General features: G+C 51.3%; 1 protein-coding gene across 2 annotated transcripts in view; it reads left to right on the forward strand.

Moving 5' to 3' along the window:
* Positions 1-2,553: 2,553 nt before the first annotated feature.
* MX1 (MX dynamin like GTPase 1) overlaps positions 2,554-17,719 on the forward strand; it is a 29,086-nt gene continuing 13,920 nt past the window's right edge. Inside the window, exons 1-8 of one of the 2 annotated variants that reach the window (XM_059392382.1) lie at positions 2,554-2,636; positions 6,319-6,399; positions 7,517-7,628; positions 11,457-11,649; positions 12,707-12,844; positions 15,492-15,646; positions 16,327-16,465; positions 17,029-17,227. In XM_059392382.1, coding sequence (XP_059248365.1) covers positions 7,539-7,628; positions 11,457-11,649; positions 12,707-12,844; positions 15,492-15,646; positions 16,327-16,465; positions 17,029-17,227 — 914 coding nt within the window. In that variant the 5' untranslated portion in view covers positions 2,554-2,636; positions 6,319-6,399; positions 7,517-7,538. Of the gene's footprint in view, positions 2,637-4,195; positions 4,395-6,318; positions 6,400-7,516; positions 7,629-11,456; positions 11,650-12,706; positions 12,845-15,491; positions 15,647-16,326; positions 16,466-17,028; positions 17,228-17,719 lie in introns of those variants that run through there. The other variant, XM_059392383.1, reaches the window with a different exon arrangement.

Genomic DNA, 17,719 nt, shown 5'->3' on the forward strand with positions numbered 1-17,719 from the left:
CCCCCCCGCCCCCGGCCTCGCCCCCTCCTCCCGCTCTCTGACGTCGCGTTCTGCAGTCCGAGAAGCAGGGAAACCGAAACTGAAGCCGAGTTGTCTAGGAAACGCGAGGTCGGGCAGCAGGTGCTTGGGGTAATTCCCCGGGGTCACCAGAGAGCCCTGTCTGCTGGATGACTCCCACCATCATTCTTCCGGTAGTTCTTTCTAGAAACATCTACCATGCTGTGGGCCGCGAACTCTGCTAGATCCCAGGGCCTGGTGCTGCCTGCCCTGCGGACAGCCTGGCGGCGTTCACAGAGGTCAAGGCAGTGTGATGAGGCTCCGTGCCATGGTTGGGGATGGGAGGGAACCCGGGGCTCTCCGGGAGCCGGTGCCCTAGGTCTGGGGAAGACGGCGGAGCCTGTGGGCTGAGAAAATGCTCAGCGCGCAGGGGTAGGAGGGGGAGCCCCTTGAGCTGGAGGGCTTGTGCGTAGGGAGCAAGGTGTTACCTTGGGGGGGGGGGGGGCTGAGCCAGGTGAGGCTGGCCGTGGACAGGCCTGGCACACCTTTGGAATATCTTACCTGCTCCCACCCTGCTGTGGGGCCCCCTGCCGCATGGAAGCTGGCCCCCGCCGCTTCCCTGGGGCGCTGACACCGGTGTGGAGATAGGGAGTCGCGCCTGGGTGCGTGCCTGGCTCTCCATGAACCCCAACGTGGCCGTCCCTGGCGGGTCAGGGCCAGGCCCGCAGGTGAAGAGAGGGTTGGACAAGGTCCAGCGAGACCTGACAGGGCCTGGTAGCTGTGACAGCACTGGCCGCAGGGAGTGGCGTCCCTGGGATTGTGTGCTCCTTCGTTTCCTGTGGATGCTGTGTTTTGGTCAGCTGCCTTTGAACGGACCCAGGAAACAACAGGAAGAGGGCAGTACAACCCAGAGCCCCAGGCCAGCTGCACCTTCAGTCTGCACAGCAGACAGCTCACCCACCAACCCCGGTCCTCACCCTGGCATTATTAACTCGTTCCACCTTGTTGTCACATATGCCCCAAGTCCTGTCTGATTTCGTTCATTCCTCAAAGTGTGGCTGGGGAGAGAGCCGTGTGTTTGAAGAAGTACTGTCGTTGGTCGGAGGCACCTCTTGTCTCTTCCGGGGCCTGCTCACACTGTCCCGTGTCCGCGCACTGATGATGGGAAGAGCCTCTGTTCTCCCCCCAGAACCCCAACACAGGGCCCTGCAGAGCAAGGGGACTTCAGCTATATTGTGGGGCCCCCTTCCCTCCCACCAACATTTGCCCTGACCTGGAGCTGAGGCGGGTTCTGGGCTTGTGAGTGGACCGGGAGTGACCCTTCCTAACACAGTCTTTGGGGAGCTTGTTGTCTGCAACTCTGAGCGAGCTAAGGAGCATGGAGGCAGGGGCCCGCCCCTTCCAAAGGGGAATGGTGCTCTCCACCCACAGAGGGTCACCCTTGGGCCTGCTTGTCCTCAATTCCACCTTCCATCCACCTCCCTCCTGGAGAAATCAGATGCGCCCGACTCAAAAGAGGACTGGAGGTGGGCCGGGAGGGAGACGCGGGTCTAGTGAAAATTAATAAAGAGAAGCTCGCGGAAGTGGATTCCGGATGCTGGGTGGGGAGGCTGATAGCGGAGCCGTGCCACTGGGAGCCGGTGACAGGAATGGTCGTGAATCACAGACCCGGTGGGAGACTCTGCAGCAGGTGAGAACCGTCCGTCACGGCCCCACAGGGAAGGGGGGTGCATCCCCCACCAGCCATCGGCCACCCCTGCAACTCAGCCAGCCAGAAGCCGCCATCGGCCCAATGCTTGCCTTTCTCCAGCAGACTTCTGTTCAAAACCGCCCCAACCAGCTGCCTCCATCTTCTCCACAACATAATGTTCCCCTCGTCTGTTGCACTTGCCTGTGGTTTTGCTGTAGCTTGCTTGTCCTGATTTACAATTTTTTGTGCTGTTCCCAAATAAACCTATCCTGTGGTGGTGAAATAACTTATTATTTTTTTATTTGTAAGGATAAGAGCTTTCTGCATGGGGAGGGGAAGTTGGCTGGGAGAGCAGTGTTGGGGGGGCAGGTGTGGGTCACTGACGTAGGATGCTTGCCAATCCCTGCAGGTGCCGGAACGATCCAGAGGAACCGCTGGCAGGAATCTAGACCCCCAGTGATTAGTGCACCTGCTGGAAGCCCAGACGTTAAGGGACTGCCCAGGTTCACGGCTGCCTTCGGCTCTGGATGGCTCAAGGCTCATAAGGCAGCAGTTCTCAAACTGGCTTCCGAGGCCCCGCACCTGAGTTTCTGATTCCGCAGGTCGTGGCCCCAGAATCTGCATTTCCCTCCAGTTCCCAGGGATGCGAGGGCGCGGCCCGGGGATGGGCTGGAGTGCAACCGGGGCGCCACGCAGAGGCCGCAGGGGGACCCTGATGGACAGGCACCCGGCGGTCGAGGGGAGGCCGTGCGGGGTGGGCCGTGCGGTTTCGTTTCTGCGCCGCGCCGGCCCCCCTCCCTCGCTTCCAGGGGAGTTTCGTTTCTGTGCGGCGGCCCCGGCGGCGGCGGCGGCGGCGGGGGTGGGGGCGGGCGGGCAGTGAGGGGCGGCGCCTGGCGCTGCATAAAAGCGGAGGGGCTGCCGGGGGCACTCGCGGCTGTGCGGGGGACCGGTGAGTGTCGCGCTCCTGCGTCGGGCACCCCTGGGTCCCGGCACCTTCCAGCGAGCTGGGGGAGGGGGTGGTAGGGGTGGAGGGGGATGGCTGCGGAGACCAGCGCCCGGGTGGGGTGGGGGGTGGGGGTTGCAGAAGCTGGTCACGCTGATGGTGCTGACGATGGCCGTGATGGAGGCGCGCGCTGGGCTCGAGCACGCCTGATTCTGCTTCTCGCCAGCAAACAGGTTGCTAAGCCTCCTGATGACTCATCAGAAACGCCGCCCCCCCCCTCCGCCCCACTGCCACCCGCCCAAACCTGGGGGCTTTTCTGCTGGGGGAGGTGGGCAGGCGGAGGGGATGGCGGCCAAGGGGGTCTCCCAGGGAGCCAGTCAAGGGGTGCGCACTGAGAAAGTTTCACATCCACCGCTGCGGGGTCTGCAAGCCTACCTCAAATGAGGACCACCGCTTGGATTCTTTTATATGTCCTGCCCTTAGCCCTCAAAATAAGCGTTGATTTTTGCCAGCAACACTGGGTTTATTGGGGGAATGGCCGAGATCTGCAATCCGGGACACACAGGCTCTGGCCAAAGTGCAGACACGTCCCACCAACAAAAGGACAGGAGCGTTGTTTTCTGGAAGGGGGTTGGGAGGGGCTGTTGGACCCCAGGTCGCCTGGAGAAATGCAAGGGTTTCAGGGTGGTGGCAGGCTCCTGTTGGCCGGGTTGCAGGAGTGGCCGATCTGTTGTAGGAGACGCAGTGAGCCTCCTTCCCGGTCGGGCCGGAATTGATGATTCTCTTCTGTTGGGGTGTGTAATTCACAGTCCTGGGGATGACTGAGGGGGATCGAAGGGTACAGACCCCTTCTGACCTCCCACTACTTAAGTGAGGTGTTAATTGTGTTACGTTTTACGTTGCTAAGGAGTGCAAACCAGGCAAGACAACAGTGGGGTTGCGTCGATGAGGGTCTGCGCTAACCTGCGGGCCACGGGGAGGCGAGAGTGGAGGGTCCGCGCTAGAGGGCGTTCTGAGCAGCCGAGCCGCCCACGGGACCGAGGGGCAGGTGGGAGGACCGAGGCTTCTGGCGAGGTGCCCTGCCCAACATACCCCCAACCCAGGGGGTGGAAGGTTGCCCAGGGTCTCCCTTTGCTGTGGCTTGTGCAGTGGGGTCGGCCTGAGGGGGTGGGGACCTGCTAATTTTCCAGAATGGAGGAAGGTAAGACAGTCTTGGGACCTGGCAGAGGGAACCAGGCTCGGAGACCGGCCCTCCCCACCAGAGACGACCTCTGAGCTGTGCATGTGGGATTCCCGGAACTACCTGGTCAAATTTTAAGTCGGATTTTTGTCAGAAGCAGGGTCAAGTGATGCTAGCCCCCAGCTGTCACTCCCAAATGGCTCCTAAAATGTCTAACTGTGTCAGCTTTCCACTTTGGAGCAGAGCTGCTGGCCATGGCCAGCCACCCCTGTCATCTGCACAGCACCCCCTCGCCATTTTCTTCCTGGCTTCCCTCCCCCCACCTCCGGGCACTGAGCTCAGCATGGTTAGGTAGAGAACATCAGGTCTAATGTACTAGATATTCTCCCCTTCCCTCACAAAAAAAAAAGAAGAAGAAGAAGAAGAAGAAGAAGAAAAGAAAGTAAATGTCTGGGTTTTTGGAAGGCAGAACGCTCTCAAGAGAAGAAGTAAATTTAAGTTCTGCCAGGATTATTTTTAAGACTGGACTTAATTTTGTTGGGCAAGTTTCGGACTTTGGATCAGGCATTCAGCAGGATGCATTGGTAGGTTTTTTTTTTTTTTTTTTTTAAGGTTTTGTTTATTTATTTGACAGACAGAGATCACGAGTAGGCAGAGAGGCAGGCTAGGCAGAGAGGCAGGCGTTGGAGGGGGGAGGGAGCAGGCTTCCTGCTGAGGAGAGACCCCAATGCCGGGCTTGATCCCAGGACCCTGGATCATGACCTGAGCTGAAGGCAGAGGCTTTAACCCACTGAGCCACCCAGGCACCCCTGGTAGGTGGTTCTAATTAGAGATTGGACCTAATAAGAGGCTTTCCCACAAGGGAAGTGACACACTGAGCACCCCTGGAGGCCACCCCTACTGCCTGCCACAGAGATTCCCCAGTGACGATGCTGGGGGATGGTGTCCAGGTTTGGAAGCCGCTGGCAAACTTCTACCCTCTGGAACCCAAAATGCCAGGTCAGCGGATAGCCGCCTCCGTGAACAGAGGACATGGAGTGTTGACAGACCTGCCCTAGCTCATTTCTCTACTTCCTGCCCCAAACCCTGGCAGTGAGAAAAGAGGTTCCCTGGCTGCTAGGGGGTGAGGAAGATGAGTGTGGACAGAAGTGTGGGGTTGGCGTGTCTACCTCAGAACGCCCCGAAGTCTTGTCTGTAAACACAAGACATTTTATGAGCGGTTTGGGGCTGAGAGCTTGACTCCATCGAGGCCAAAATGAGTGAACGCATTCAGTTCGGTCTGACAGCGGTAGCGGGATGCTGATGGGTTAGTAAGAAACGGGCTTTAATTCCTGAGATCGCCCTGCTCCTGAGATCCAAACTGATCTTCAAAGGTGACCTCTGAAAGGGTGCAAACATCTAAGAGGTACAGATAAGACTTTGAGTTCAAGGAATTGTCATCATATGACACAGAGGAGGGGCATATATTCGCAAAATCCTCTATTCACCAAATTTGAACCCATGGTCATGGCAGGGCAAGCCCTGGGGACCACCGATGTCACCTCTCTCGGTGCATGAGGGCCAACTGAGGCAGCTGCGGTCTTCAGCCTGGGGCCCCAATCCGGGACCTCCTGAGCACCCAAAGCATTTCCAAAGGCATGGTGGGGGAGGAAGGGGGTAAGGAAATAAATTTCCAGATTGCTCTATTCCATAAATACTCTTTGTAATTGACTGCTTTCCAAAAAACCTTTCTCCTGCTTGTGATGAAAGGAACACGTCCCCTCCCTAGTTCTCTCAACTGCCTCAATATTTATTTGTTTATTTATTTATTTATTTATTTATTTATTTATGTTTGTTAATTTGAGAGCAAGAGCATGAGCAGGAGGGGCAGAGAGAATCTCAAACAGACCCCACACATTGGCTGCGGAGCCCAACTCGGGCTCGATCCCCATACCCCGAGATCACGACCCAAGCAGAAGCCAAGAGCTGGTTACCCAACTGACTGCACCTTCCAGGTGCCCCTCAACTACCCCCCAAATTAAAGGAAGAACTGCAGAGCTCCTGGACGAGGGTCTCATGAAGGAAAGCACAGAGAGCATCCGAAAAAAAGTCACGATTCAGGGGCGCCTGGGTGGCTCAGTCAGTTAAGCGGCTGCCTTCCGCTCAGGTCATGATCCCAGCAGGGTCCTGGATTGACTCCCTGCTTAATGGAGAGCCAGCTTCTTCCTCTCCCTCTGCCTGCCTCTCTGCCTACTAGTGCTCTTGTCTCTATATCTTTCAAATAAATAAAATCTTTTTTTAAAAAAAATCATTGATTCGGGCAGTAAATTTACAGTAAGGCTCTCTGCCTTATGCATCTATCTTAGAACTAAAATATTTAAGATTTACCAAAAGGATTCCGAGAACTATGGCCTTGCCTCAATGCGCGTCCCCTGCACATGGTTCTCTGCCAGGGGACCTTCCCTTGATGAGCACTCACGTTTATTCACCCATTTGTGGTCTAATTTGTAAAATTTGCATGATTTCAAGGAGGTGTGGGAGAACGACTCTGCGTTTCTGCCTCAACTAGTCAGCGATACGTCGTCAAGTTAAAAGGGAGGTGTATTGGAGGTAAGCAGGTGCTTTTTATTTTTCATAACATTTATTTCAAGTTATGGAAATTTTTTCACTTACTTTTATCCGAGGTTATTAGGGATAGAAAATGTAATATTTAGAGACGTGTGGTCCCAGATATTTTAAAAAATGAATTCCAAATTACGTACGTATGTGTTTTTTGGATACAGACGAGTATGCTAAAGTGGTTGATTAACTTCTTTCCAAACAAAATGATACTGTCTCTGTACCATATCTGTATGAGAAGGCGGATGTTAGCCAAACCTATTGTGGTAATCAGAATAGGTTCAAGATACAGAAAATATTTAAATCAAACCGTCATGTTTACGCCTGAAACTTACACAGCGATCAGTGTCAATTACTTCTCAATAAAACTGGAAAAAACCAGAATAAAATAAAGAACCTTAAGATACACTCATATGGGAGAAGTGGAATAGAAACATGAAGTCGGGCGCAAAGACGGCAGACTGAAAGAACTTCAAGTTCGGGCGTTTTTGTTTTTTTTTTCAACTATCAAATTTCTCCAAGTTTCAGAATCTCACAGCTCCATTGGGAGTGGTATTATAATAATTTTACTTTTGCATGTGAATTTTAGTTCATTTTATTTTTTTAAAACATTTTATTTATTTATTTGAGAGAGAGACTGCACACATGTGCGCCCCCATACTGCAGGGTTGGGGTTGAGGGGGCGGCAAAGGGAAGGAGAAGCAGGCTCCCTGCTGAGCCTGGACCCTGGAATCATGACCTGAGCCAAAGGCAGAGGCTTTAACCCGCTGAGCCACCCAGGCACCCCTACATGTGAATCTTAAAAACACATCCATCATTTCATTCTTTGCCACTATTTAAATGTGTGGCGAAAAGATTTTTAGTATTCAACCTAAAATTGTAACGGGAAATACCTAGCTGGAAGGACTCCTCAGGGGTCTGAGAGCACATTCCTAAAGACAGTTGAGCCGGAAGGCAGGCAGGTGTGTTCCCATCTGTCATTTGGCTCTTTGTCATTTTTTCCCCAGTCCCTGCAGAGTTGAGGAGCCCCCAGTGTGTCCAGTGGTGTGGTTCGGGATTGAAGGTGCCGGCTTCAGATTTGTGTTAACCCTCATGTGCTTAATTGTAGGTTGCACTGATAGAGGAAGAAGATGGTTAATTCTACAGGAAAAATCACTGACTCAGACCCTGGTCTGATACTGAATGGACTTGCCGATAAGGCAGAGAAAAATCCAGACATGGTAAGTTGCTGCCTGAGCACCTCTGTCCGTGTGGACAGGAGCTGTGCTGGGGGCTGTCCTTGTCGAGCCCCGAGATGCTTGCCTTGTCTCTCCCACCATGCTTGCCTGTGCGATCCCTCCTCTGTTCGGCCGGGGCCCCTGTGGCAGCCCAGCGTGGTGTTGACACTTGGCCTTGGCCGACACTGGTTGCTGGGATGCAGTTTCAGCCTGGGAAGCCAGGGGAGATGCTGAATGCTGACGGGCTCCCTTAGGAACTGGCCTGGGCTCTGTGCCCAAGGTCATGGATCATTACCCTCTTTCGGGTTGACCCCATCTTCATAATCAATGCTAAATAATATCTGAAACAATATTAAAAGCCACATAGAAGGACATAGAAAGATAAGAAGGTCCCCAGTATCACGTCCCTTGCCGGACTGTAACCAGCAGCCTGTGGGGCAGTAGGAACTCACCCCACCCACACCCTCGTGCTTGGCTGGAGTTTGGCCTTTCTTGGTCACCTTGAATGTGCGTGTCTTGTAATCCAGCGATTCCGTTTCTAGCTAGAGACCTTGGTTCTCAATGTGTGGCCCCCACACCAGCATCCTCAGGGAAGTCTGAAATGCAAATGTGTTTGTAATGTAGATATCATCCAGAAGCATCCCCCTTCCCTAGACCTAAAGAACTAGGAGCTCCAGGGGTGGGGCCTACCGGCTGTGTTTCAACCGGCCCTCCAGGTGATCCTGTCTGTGGTCAGGTATGAGAACCACTCAGACACTCCTACAGACACCCGCTGAGAGCCATCTTCATAGGGGTGTTGTTTATGATAGTGAAATCCAGAATCGATACAAGTGCGCGGGGATGGTGGACGCATCTGTAGGTAGCAGGATGCTCGTGGGGCAGGATCCTCTTTAGGAGTGGGAATCTAGGCACTGAGACCTGAAACACCATAGTGGCGAAACAGAGCCAAGGCACAGAAGAAATGTGTGGTGTGGTCCCATTTACGTGAAGTTCCAAGTCAGGCAACAGGAAGCCGTGTATGGCTTCAAGTAGGTGGTAAAACCATCAAGAAGAACAAGAACGTGGTTCTCAGAGCCTCAGGATGGAGGGACCTTCGGGGGGGGAGGGGTAACCCCAGGAAGGGGATGGGGGAGGGCACAGGGACTGTCCGGCGTGCTGCGATTATGTGTTTTCTTTTTTTTTGGATTATGTGTTTTCTTAATTCAGGGAGTTGTTTCATGCAATATCACTATTATTCATGTTGTATAAACTCTTGTGAATGGGTGATTTAAGGAAAAGGAAACAAGGGGCGCCTGGGCGGCTCAGTCGTTAAATGTCTGCCTTCAGCTCAGGTCACGATCCCAGGGCCCTGGGATCAAGCCCTGCCTTGGGCTCCCCATTCAGTGGGAAGCCTGCTTCTCCCTCTGCCTCTCCCCCTGCTTGGGTTCCCTCTCTCGCTGTGTCTGTCTCTGTCATATAAATAATTAAAATCTTAAAAAAAAAAATGAAAACAAAAAATGAACTCAGGAGGAAGGCTAAGTGGGAGACTGGTGGGTACAAAGGTATAGCCAGGCCACCACGGGGCTGTCCCTGGGGGGGTGAGCTCCAGACCCTTCGGAAGCTTGCTACAGAGAAAAACTGCAGCAGGCGCTTGCTGCAGACGTGGCCAGGAGGCTCTTCTTCATGCCTGTTGCTTTAAGGGAGAGAGATTGAGGTCAGGGTAATATACGAGGAGGACAAGTGGGGACATACAGACATCCAGAAATGTGAGGGAGAGGAGGGAGAACTACTAAGAGCAGGTTAGCATTAGGGGGGCCCGGGGAAGGAAATCTGTTAGCTCTCAACAGCAAGGGGCTTGTGGATGAACGAAATATAAATAGCTTCTGACCATGATATAAAGGAACTATTAAAACTTAGGTATATTATGAAGCCCATTCTCATATTTTCTTCTTAATCAGGTTGTTTTCTTGTCAAGTTTTGAGAGTTCTTTATATATTCTGCGCCTAAGTCCTTTGCCAAATAGCTGTTTTGCAAACATTTTCTCCCAGATTATGGCTTACTTTTATTCTCTTAATGGTCTTCTTGAAAGATTGGATGTTTTTGATTTTGATGAAGTCTGATTTATTGATGGTTCTTTTATGAATTGTGCTTTGGGGGCCATAGCTAAGAAAACAGGTCCTAATCAACAGCCACAGAGATTTTTCTCCTGTTTTCTTCTAAAAGTTCTGTAGTTTGGGGTTTTGCATTTAAATCTATGATCCATTGGAGGATAGTTTTTTATATAGTGTGGAGGATAGGTACAAAGTTGTTTGGTGTGTGGATGCCCAGTTGGCCAAGCACCGTTTGTCTTAAGTCTTGTCTTTCCACTGCATTGCCCTTGCACTTTCGTCAAAAATCAGTTGGCCATAGATAATGTCAGTTTATTTCTGAAATACATGTTCTGTTCTATTGATCTCTTTCTCCTTTTTTATACTGATATCACATTGTTTGGTTACTGAAGCTTTTTAAATAAATAAATATTGAAATGAGGTAATGTTAGCCTTCCTACTTTATTCTTCTTTTTCAAAATCACTTTGACTGTTCTAGGCGTACTTAGACCATTTATATTTATTGTGGTTGTTAATGTAATTAAGTTTGAGAAGATTGTTTTGCTATTAGCTTTCTCCTTGATCTATCTGTATTTTATTTCCCCTTTCCTCTGTTCCTACCTTCTTTCAAAGTAATCAGATTATTTTTTATGATTTTTTTTATCTCATTTATTGGTGTATTAAATATGCCTATTTTAGGGTTTATGGTATACATCTTTAACTAATCAAGTCTACCTTGAAGTGGGAGTATGTGATTTCCTGTTTAAACAAGAACCTTAGAACCGTATGCTTCCAAACCATATCCTTCCATTTCTCCCCTCCCAGCCTTCGTGCTGTTTTCTTTTTTAGAAGATTTTATTTATTTATTTGAGAGCGACAGAGAGAATACACAAGCAATGGGGGGAAGGGCACAGGCAGAGGGAGAAGCAGACTCCCTGCTGAAGCAGGGAGCCTGACATGGGACTCGATCCCAAGACCCTGAGATCATGACCTGAGCCAAAGGCAGATGTTCAACCGACTGAGCTACCCAAAACCTGCCTTAATGCTATTTTTATCATGAATTTTAATTTGACTCTATTACAAACCCCAAACATATGTTCTTATTATTTCTATTTGGTCATATGTCTTTTAAAGATATGTGAGGTATTCTAAAAAAGTATAGTAACCATTTCTGACATAGATTTCTTTGTGGTGATTCAGATTTTCATTCAGTCTCATTTTCCTTCTGGCAGAAGGGCTTTAATATTCCCTGTGGTGCTGATCTGCTGGTGAGGAATTCATTCACTTTTTTATGTCTGAAAAAGTTTCTGTCTTCATTTGTTAAAAAGATATTTTAGCTAGGTATAGTTCTAGGTTGATGGATTATTCCCCCCAGTATTTAAAAATGTTATTCCCACTATCTTCTTGTTTGATTATTTCTGATGAGAAATCTGATGTGTACATCTAATCTTTGCTCTTCAGTGCCTAACATGTTCTCTGGCTGTTTGAATCACTTTCTCTCCATCACCAGTTTCGAACAATTTGATTAAAATGGGCCTTGATACTGTTTCCTATGCTTGGGGTTCATTGAGCTTCTTGGGTCTTTGGGTTAATCATTCAAGTTTGGGAAATTTTTATCAATTATTTCTTTTAATATTTCTTTCTGCTCCTTTCCCGTTCTCTTTTGTGAGCTCCATGAACCTATGGTATTTGGCTGATTGAAGTCTGTTTTGATAGAAAATGATCTGCAGGCCATGATGGAATTCTTTGATTCTGCTTCCTTTAGGAGCCTGAGAACAGCCTGTGTAACCACTATGAGGAGAAGGTGCGCCCCTGCATCGACCTCATCGACTCCCTGCGGGCCCTGGGTGTGGAACAGGACCTGGCCCTGCCTGCCATCGCCGTCATTGGGGACCAGAGCTCGGGCAAGAGCTCCGTGCTGGAGGCTCTGTCAGGGGTCGCTCTCCCCAGAGGCAGCGGTAAGCACCTGTCCTGTGTATTAGTCAGCTCAGGCTGCCCTAACAAGATGCCACAGATTGGGAGGCTAAAAAACAGAAATTTATTTCTTATAGTTCTGGAGGCTGGAAGTCCAAAATCTAGGTGTTGGCTGGGTTGGTTTCTCCCATAACCTTTCTCCTCACGCGGGTGACCATCTTATCATTGTGTCCTCATACAGACTTTAGTCTGTGCACACATGTCTGGGATCTCTTTTCTTTTTTGGATGGATGCCAGTCATATTGGTTAAGGCTCCACTCTTAAGACCTCATTTAACCGTAATTACCCTTTTAAAGAAAGGCCCCATCTCCAAATGCAGTCGTATTGGGGTTAGGGATGAAAATGGGAGGTGGGACATGACTCAGTCCACACACCGTCATGTGGCACATTTTTATGTGTATTGTATGTAAACTTCACTTCGTGGCAGGTCTACATAAATGTATTTGGGCACCCAGAACCATGTGGGTGTCTGTCCTGAATCCCTTCTCAAGAAGTGACCCTCCTCGTGGGAGGTAAAGACTGGTGCTCTGGTCAGTGGTGCTGTTTGAGCGCCAAGGCCAAGGGATAACGAAGGCTCCAGGGGAGGCGGCAGACCTGAGATGGGCCTTGAAATATAGGTTAGATGTAGCAGAGGGTGGGATCTGGAAATTTACAGCAGGAGGGCGGTGGTGAGGGGGCCTGGTGAGAGCCATAGGCATTCCTGATGGTAGTGGACAGTGTATCCTGGGGGATAATGGAGGACACTTGCCTGAGTTTGGCGGTTTCCAAAACACTGGCATGTCACTGGAGCTGATGGCAAAATGCTGAGATGATGGGAGAAGCATAGAGTATTGACTCTCAAGCATTAGTGAGCAAAAAATTACCTGGGCTGTGTAGTCCAGATGCATATTTCTAAGGCCACCCAGATGTAAAGCATCCAAGTATCAGAGAATGAGACCAGGAGGTTTTAGTGGTCTGCCTGGATGATTATGGAAACATCAAAGGCCACCCTCTAAGACCCCTAAAAGCAAAGGACAGGACTAATGTGGACATGGTCTCCAGGGATTGTTACAAGATGTCCTCTGGTGCTTAAACTGAAGAAGGTCACGAACCAGGACGAGTGGAGGGGCAAAGTGAGTTACCAGGACTTCGAGAAGGAGATTTCAGACCCCTCGGAGGTGGAAGCAGAAATTAATAAAGGTGAGGGCCTCGCGTCCGTGCGTCATCGCCTCTTTGGATGTCTGGTCACCTGTGTGAAGTGGGAGGGGGTCCATCTGTTACTGATCCTACCTTTCCCTGTCTGGGCCCGTCCTGCTCCCCTGGGAACCCTCCCTCCCCAACCACATCTGCGTCAGGTCCCAGCTCCCAGGTAGCTTCTCTTCTCTGACCGCCATTAAGACCAGCGCTTTGGACAGAATCTGACCTCAGGCATTCGTTGCTCTGTTTGTAAGGATCTGAGAGTGATGTGAATTTTAAAATTTAAACAAGGAGTATCTGTCCCTTACTCAAAGGCTCTCCCACTCTGCAGGTGGGATGGAGGAAGGAGCTGGGTGTAGGCCCAGGGAGCCCCTCTCATGTTCACCTGGAGAAAAGGCATTCTGGACCATCCCCGAACCCTCTTTTTTTTTTTTTTTTTTTTTAAGATTTTATTTATTTATTTGACAGAGATCACAAGCAGACAGAGAGGCAGGCAGAGAGAGGGGGGGGGGGACGCAGACTCCCTGCTGGGCAGAGAGCCCGATGCGGGGCTCGATCCCAGGACCCTGAGATCATGACCTGAGCTGAAGGCACTGGCTTAACCCACTGAGCCACCCAGGCGCCCCGACCTGAACCCTCTTTAGAAGCTTTTCCTGGGCCTTTTCTTCCAAGAGTGAAATGCATGTGGGTGCATAATCCTAGCTCAGGTTGACGGATGGGGGTTCTCAGTGAACGCAAACCACACCGATCACTCAGCCTTCTTAGAGCATCTGAAAGGAGAAATAGCGTTTGAAGTCGGTCGGGACCAGAGTGACCTGTTGGCTGCTGCTAGGACTGAGTGAGGTGAATAAATGGCCTTCCCCTTGTTGACCTGACTTTCTTCCTCATTTGTCACCGTTAAGGTTCAGTTATTGGAAGTGGGTTCATAGCCGCATGACCTCATACTCAGCAGCAGAAAAAAGTGAGTTTGGTTTTTATGAAGGTGGAGGCACTAGGTCGCATTGATAGACCGTTTGACCGAAGCTGAAGGATGTTTAATAGAATGTTACTCTGTGATCGTTGGGGCAGAAAACCACCGTGTATACCAGTTGGCCCTTCCCACGTAACAACCCGATCTCCAGACCTCGTGGCTTGGAGCTGTTTGCTTCTCGCGGTTCCGTGGCTCAGCGGGGCAGTTCTTCCCCTCCAGCTGGCTTCACCGGGGCTGGCAGTCTAGGATGGCGTGGGTCACCTACCCAAGCCCAGGGCTGGAACGACCAGGCCTTCTCTCCATGTGGTGGCCGTCCTCCTCCAGAGTCCAGAATGGGCTTTTTACGTGGCGGGGGGCGGGGGGGGGGGTCCCAGCGGCAAGGGAGAAGAAGCCTCCATGCTCCAATTCTTGATCTCTCCTGGGACCCATTCTGTGATGTCCTGTCAGCCAAAGGAGGTCCTGTGGGACACTCTCTGGATGGGAGAAGGTCGCCCTGTAGAAGAGCGCGCCTACAGTGATGGCAGGGAATCTGGAAGCCATTTGGGCAAGTGGGTCGCTAACACGGGGGTTTGAGTGATCTGCCCGTTTTGTTTCTCTCGCGTGTGGATGTCTGGAGGCAGGCAGCCCAGAGCTGGTTTGGGGGTTCCAGTGTCAGGAGCCAGACTCCCTTGTCGTTTCTCCACTGTGTGTGGCCATCAGTCCCGATGCTGCCTGATCTACACGGAAAGCCCCTGTCGCGGCTCCAGGGACACCAACACGGAGCTTCTCCTGTCTTCCCAGTGGAGTTTCTGGAGGTTTCCTGTGACTTCGTCACACTTATCCCATAGGCCAGACTTAATCTCATGACCGCGTGTCCGGTCAGTGGATACTGGGGGCATGGGTATTAAATGGTGACATACACGCCGTTGTCACCGTCACTCCTGTCCCCGAGTTCCTGATTGCTATAAAACGAGCCAAAAAGGCATCTGGATTTGTGGAAAGGAGTCCAGGGGTGTTAGCTAACAATCTGATGAAATACATTTTATCTTTTTTAAAAAATATTTTATTTATTGAACAGAGAGAGAGAGAGAGGGAGCGAGCATGAGCAGGGGGACGGGCAGAGGGAGAAGCAGACTCCGCCACCGAGCAGAGAGCCCACTATGGGACTCGATCTCAGAACCCCGGGGTCATGACCCAAGCTGAAGGCAGACGCTTCACTGACTGAGCCCCCTAGACCCCCCAGAAATACATGTATGTCTTGAAATTTTCATCATTAAGGAGTCAGAAGCAGAATGAGATCCTGTATGGGAATACCAATGCTCATCAATTTCTCAACAAGAAAAATTCCCCCCCATAAGTCCCCAGACCATGTTTCAAGAGTTCCCATGTGTTTTTATTTGCTTTCATTTTACTTTGTTGTTAATTTCCTGATGGCGTCAAAGGGAAGGTTTAGTGTCTGCCCCACTCTGGACCGGTACAAGTCGGGGTGATCCCGAGAGATGTTTTCACTAAATGTTTTCTGGAGACAGTTCTGGCCACTGGAAAGAAGATACTGAGTTATCCTTTGAGGTTCCTTTTAGCTCCAGAATGGGGCGTCTGCTCCCAGTATGCCTTGTCCGGGACTCGCGCGGGAGGACTGGCTGTAGGGAGATGCTTCTGCTCGAAGCTGTATTGACTTTTTCTCATTTTCCCTTTCCCCAGCCCAGAATGCCATTGCTGGGGAAGGACAGGGGATCAGTCATGAGCTCATCAACCTGGAGGTCAGCTCCTCTCATGTCCCGGATCTGACCCTTATAGACCTCCCTGGCATTACCAGGGTGGCTGTGGGCAATCAGCCGGCCGACATCGGACGCCAGGTAAAGCCTCGTTCCGGAGGGTGGAGTGGTGCCCCAAACACCAGTGGGCTTGGGGCTGAGTCGGGAGAGTGGACATCAGGAAGTGTGAGGAGGATTGGGACAGCGTGGCGGTCTCCATGGCCACCACCTGAGTTGCTGGAGTCCGATGGAGGCTTCCTGGGGAGACTGAGGCCGATAGGGAGAACCAGAAATCCATTCTACACATGTGTGGGGTATCCACGGTGACCCATATTTAGTTATTAGTTTCGTCGGGTGGTGTATCTAAGCCGATGTGTGTTAGGAAGGGGTTTTATGTAGGGAGAGAAAGCATTAGAAACAAGAATAATGACACCTTCTTACTGGCGAATATCACCCAAGGGGTTAAAGATTTAGGGCACAGACAAGCATGTCTGGGCATCTTGTTTTTCCCTATGGTTATCAGCTGTGGAGTCCTAGGAGGTGGTTCATGAGCTAAGATCAGGGGGTCCCCCCACCCCCGCCACGCCGCCCCGCCCCTGACCCCGGAGCTCTGTTTCTGCTGCTGCGAACTTGGTTTCTCATCACTCTGGCTTGGGCAATGCCACCAGGCTCGTGCCGTGGGCTCATTTCTTTCGAGGAGCTACCCCTGGGACTCTGAGGTCCCGAAGCAAGTGCAAGGTCAGGACCTGTCCTTGTTCTCATACATTCTCTCTTTCCCGCAGACCAAGCAGCTCATCAGGAAGTACATCCTCAGGCAGGAGACAATCAACTTGGTGGTGGTCCCCTGCAACGTGGACATCGCCACCACAGAGGCGCTGAGCATGGCTCAGGAGGTGGACCCTGATGGAGACAGGACCATAGGTAAGAAGACTGAAGAGCCTAACAGCCGTAGGTGGTAACCTTCACTTTGTGGTGGGCTTAGCAGATGAGGCCGCCAGTCTTGGGGGGACCTGTGCTTCTCCAGGTGTGGGCCACGCCTCCCTGACCTGCATCAGAAAGAGCTAAAAAATGTTTAGCAATGCAAGGCCCACCAGACGCCCTAAGGGAGGGTCTCAGGGCAGAGCCCAAGACCCTGCATTCTAAGATTTGCCTCAAGAAGGGGGTTCTACGGCACAGGGAAGTTTGAGAACCAGCCCAATAGAGAATGAACGCTTCCGTTGGGCAGAAAGAAAAGTAAAAGGTCATTACACATGCTGCTGTGCCTCTGGTATGAGGGCCAAGACCTGGGTGAAGCCGGCCTCCCCGTGACCTGGGTGAAGCCAGCCCCCCCAGCTGCCCACGGGGGCACGTGATCTTTGCGCTGCCCAAGCAGTGGTTCGGTCCCTGGCCAGGAGCTCTGCCCGTATGGTGGTCCTGCTGTGTGCCCTCGAGCAGGCTGAGAGGGAGCGGTGCGTGGCCTCTAATCGGAAGACTCCGGCTTACAGGAATCTTGACAAAGCCTGACCTGGTGGACAGAGGTACCGAAAGCAAGGTGGTGGACGTGGCACAGAACCTTGTCTGTCACCTGAAGAAGGGCTACATGATTGTCAAGTGCCGGGGCCAGCAGGACATCCAGGACCAGGTGACCCTGGCCGAGGCTCTGCAGAAAGAGAGAGACTTCTTTGAAGACCACCCACATTTCAGGTACCCGGCCGTGTTTTCGCGAGGGCGAACCAAAACCTGGGGAGAAGGGTTGCTGCCCAAAAGCAGACATCCGCAGCGTTTGCACCTTGGCAGTGACCGTGGGAGTCCCCCGGAAGACCAGAAGAGGAACTGACAAAGTTACCAAGAAATGCCTTTCAAGGATTAGATAAGGAGGGAATTGGCTACAGTCATTTCTCTGGTGTGGTGCTGCTGCCAAAATAAAAACATAAGTGCCGTAAAATAGGGGGGAAAAATCAGAAAGCCCAGAAGCTGACCAGGTACATGTATTTGATGTATGATATGTGGCCTTTCAAATCAAATCAAATGTGTCCGCGTTAGTCTGATTATCAATCAGTGGCGCAGCAGGGAATTGTCAGTTTTATGTACAGTTTACCACAATTAAAAAATTGACAGGTGTGGAAACGGATACTCAGCTGTGAGTGAGTGTACCCTCACAAACAGACTTGTAAAATCATGGTTCCCTGCTGCCCT

Source organism: Mustela nigripes, chromosome 2 (genome assembly GCF_022355385.1).
Source record: "Mustela nigripes isolate SB6536 chromosome 2, MUSNIG.SB6536, whole genome shotgun sequence".
Lineage (NCBI taxonomy): Eukaryota > Metazoa > Chordata > Mammalia > Carnivora > Mustelidae > Mustela > Mustela nigripes.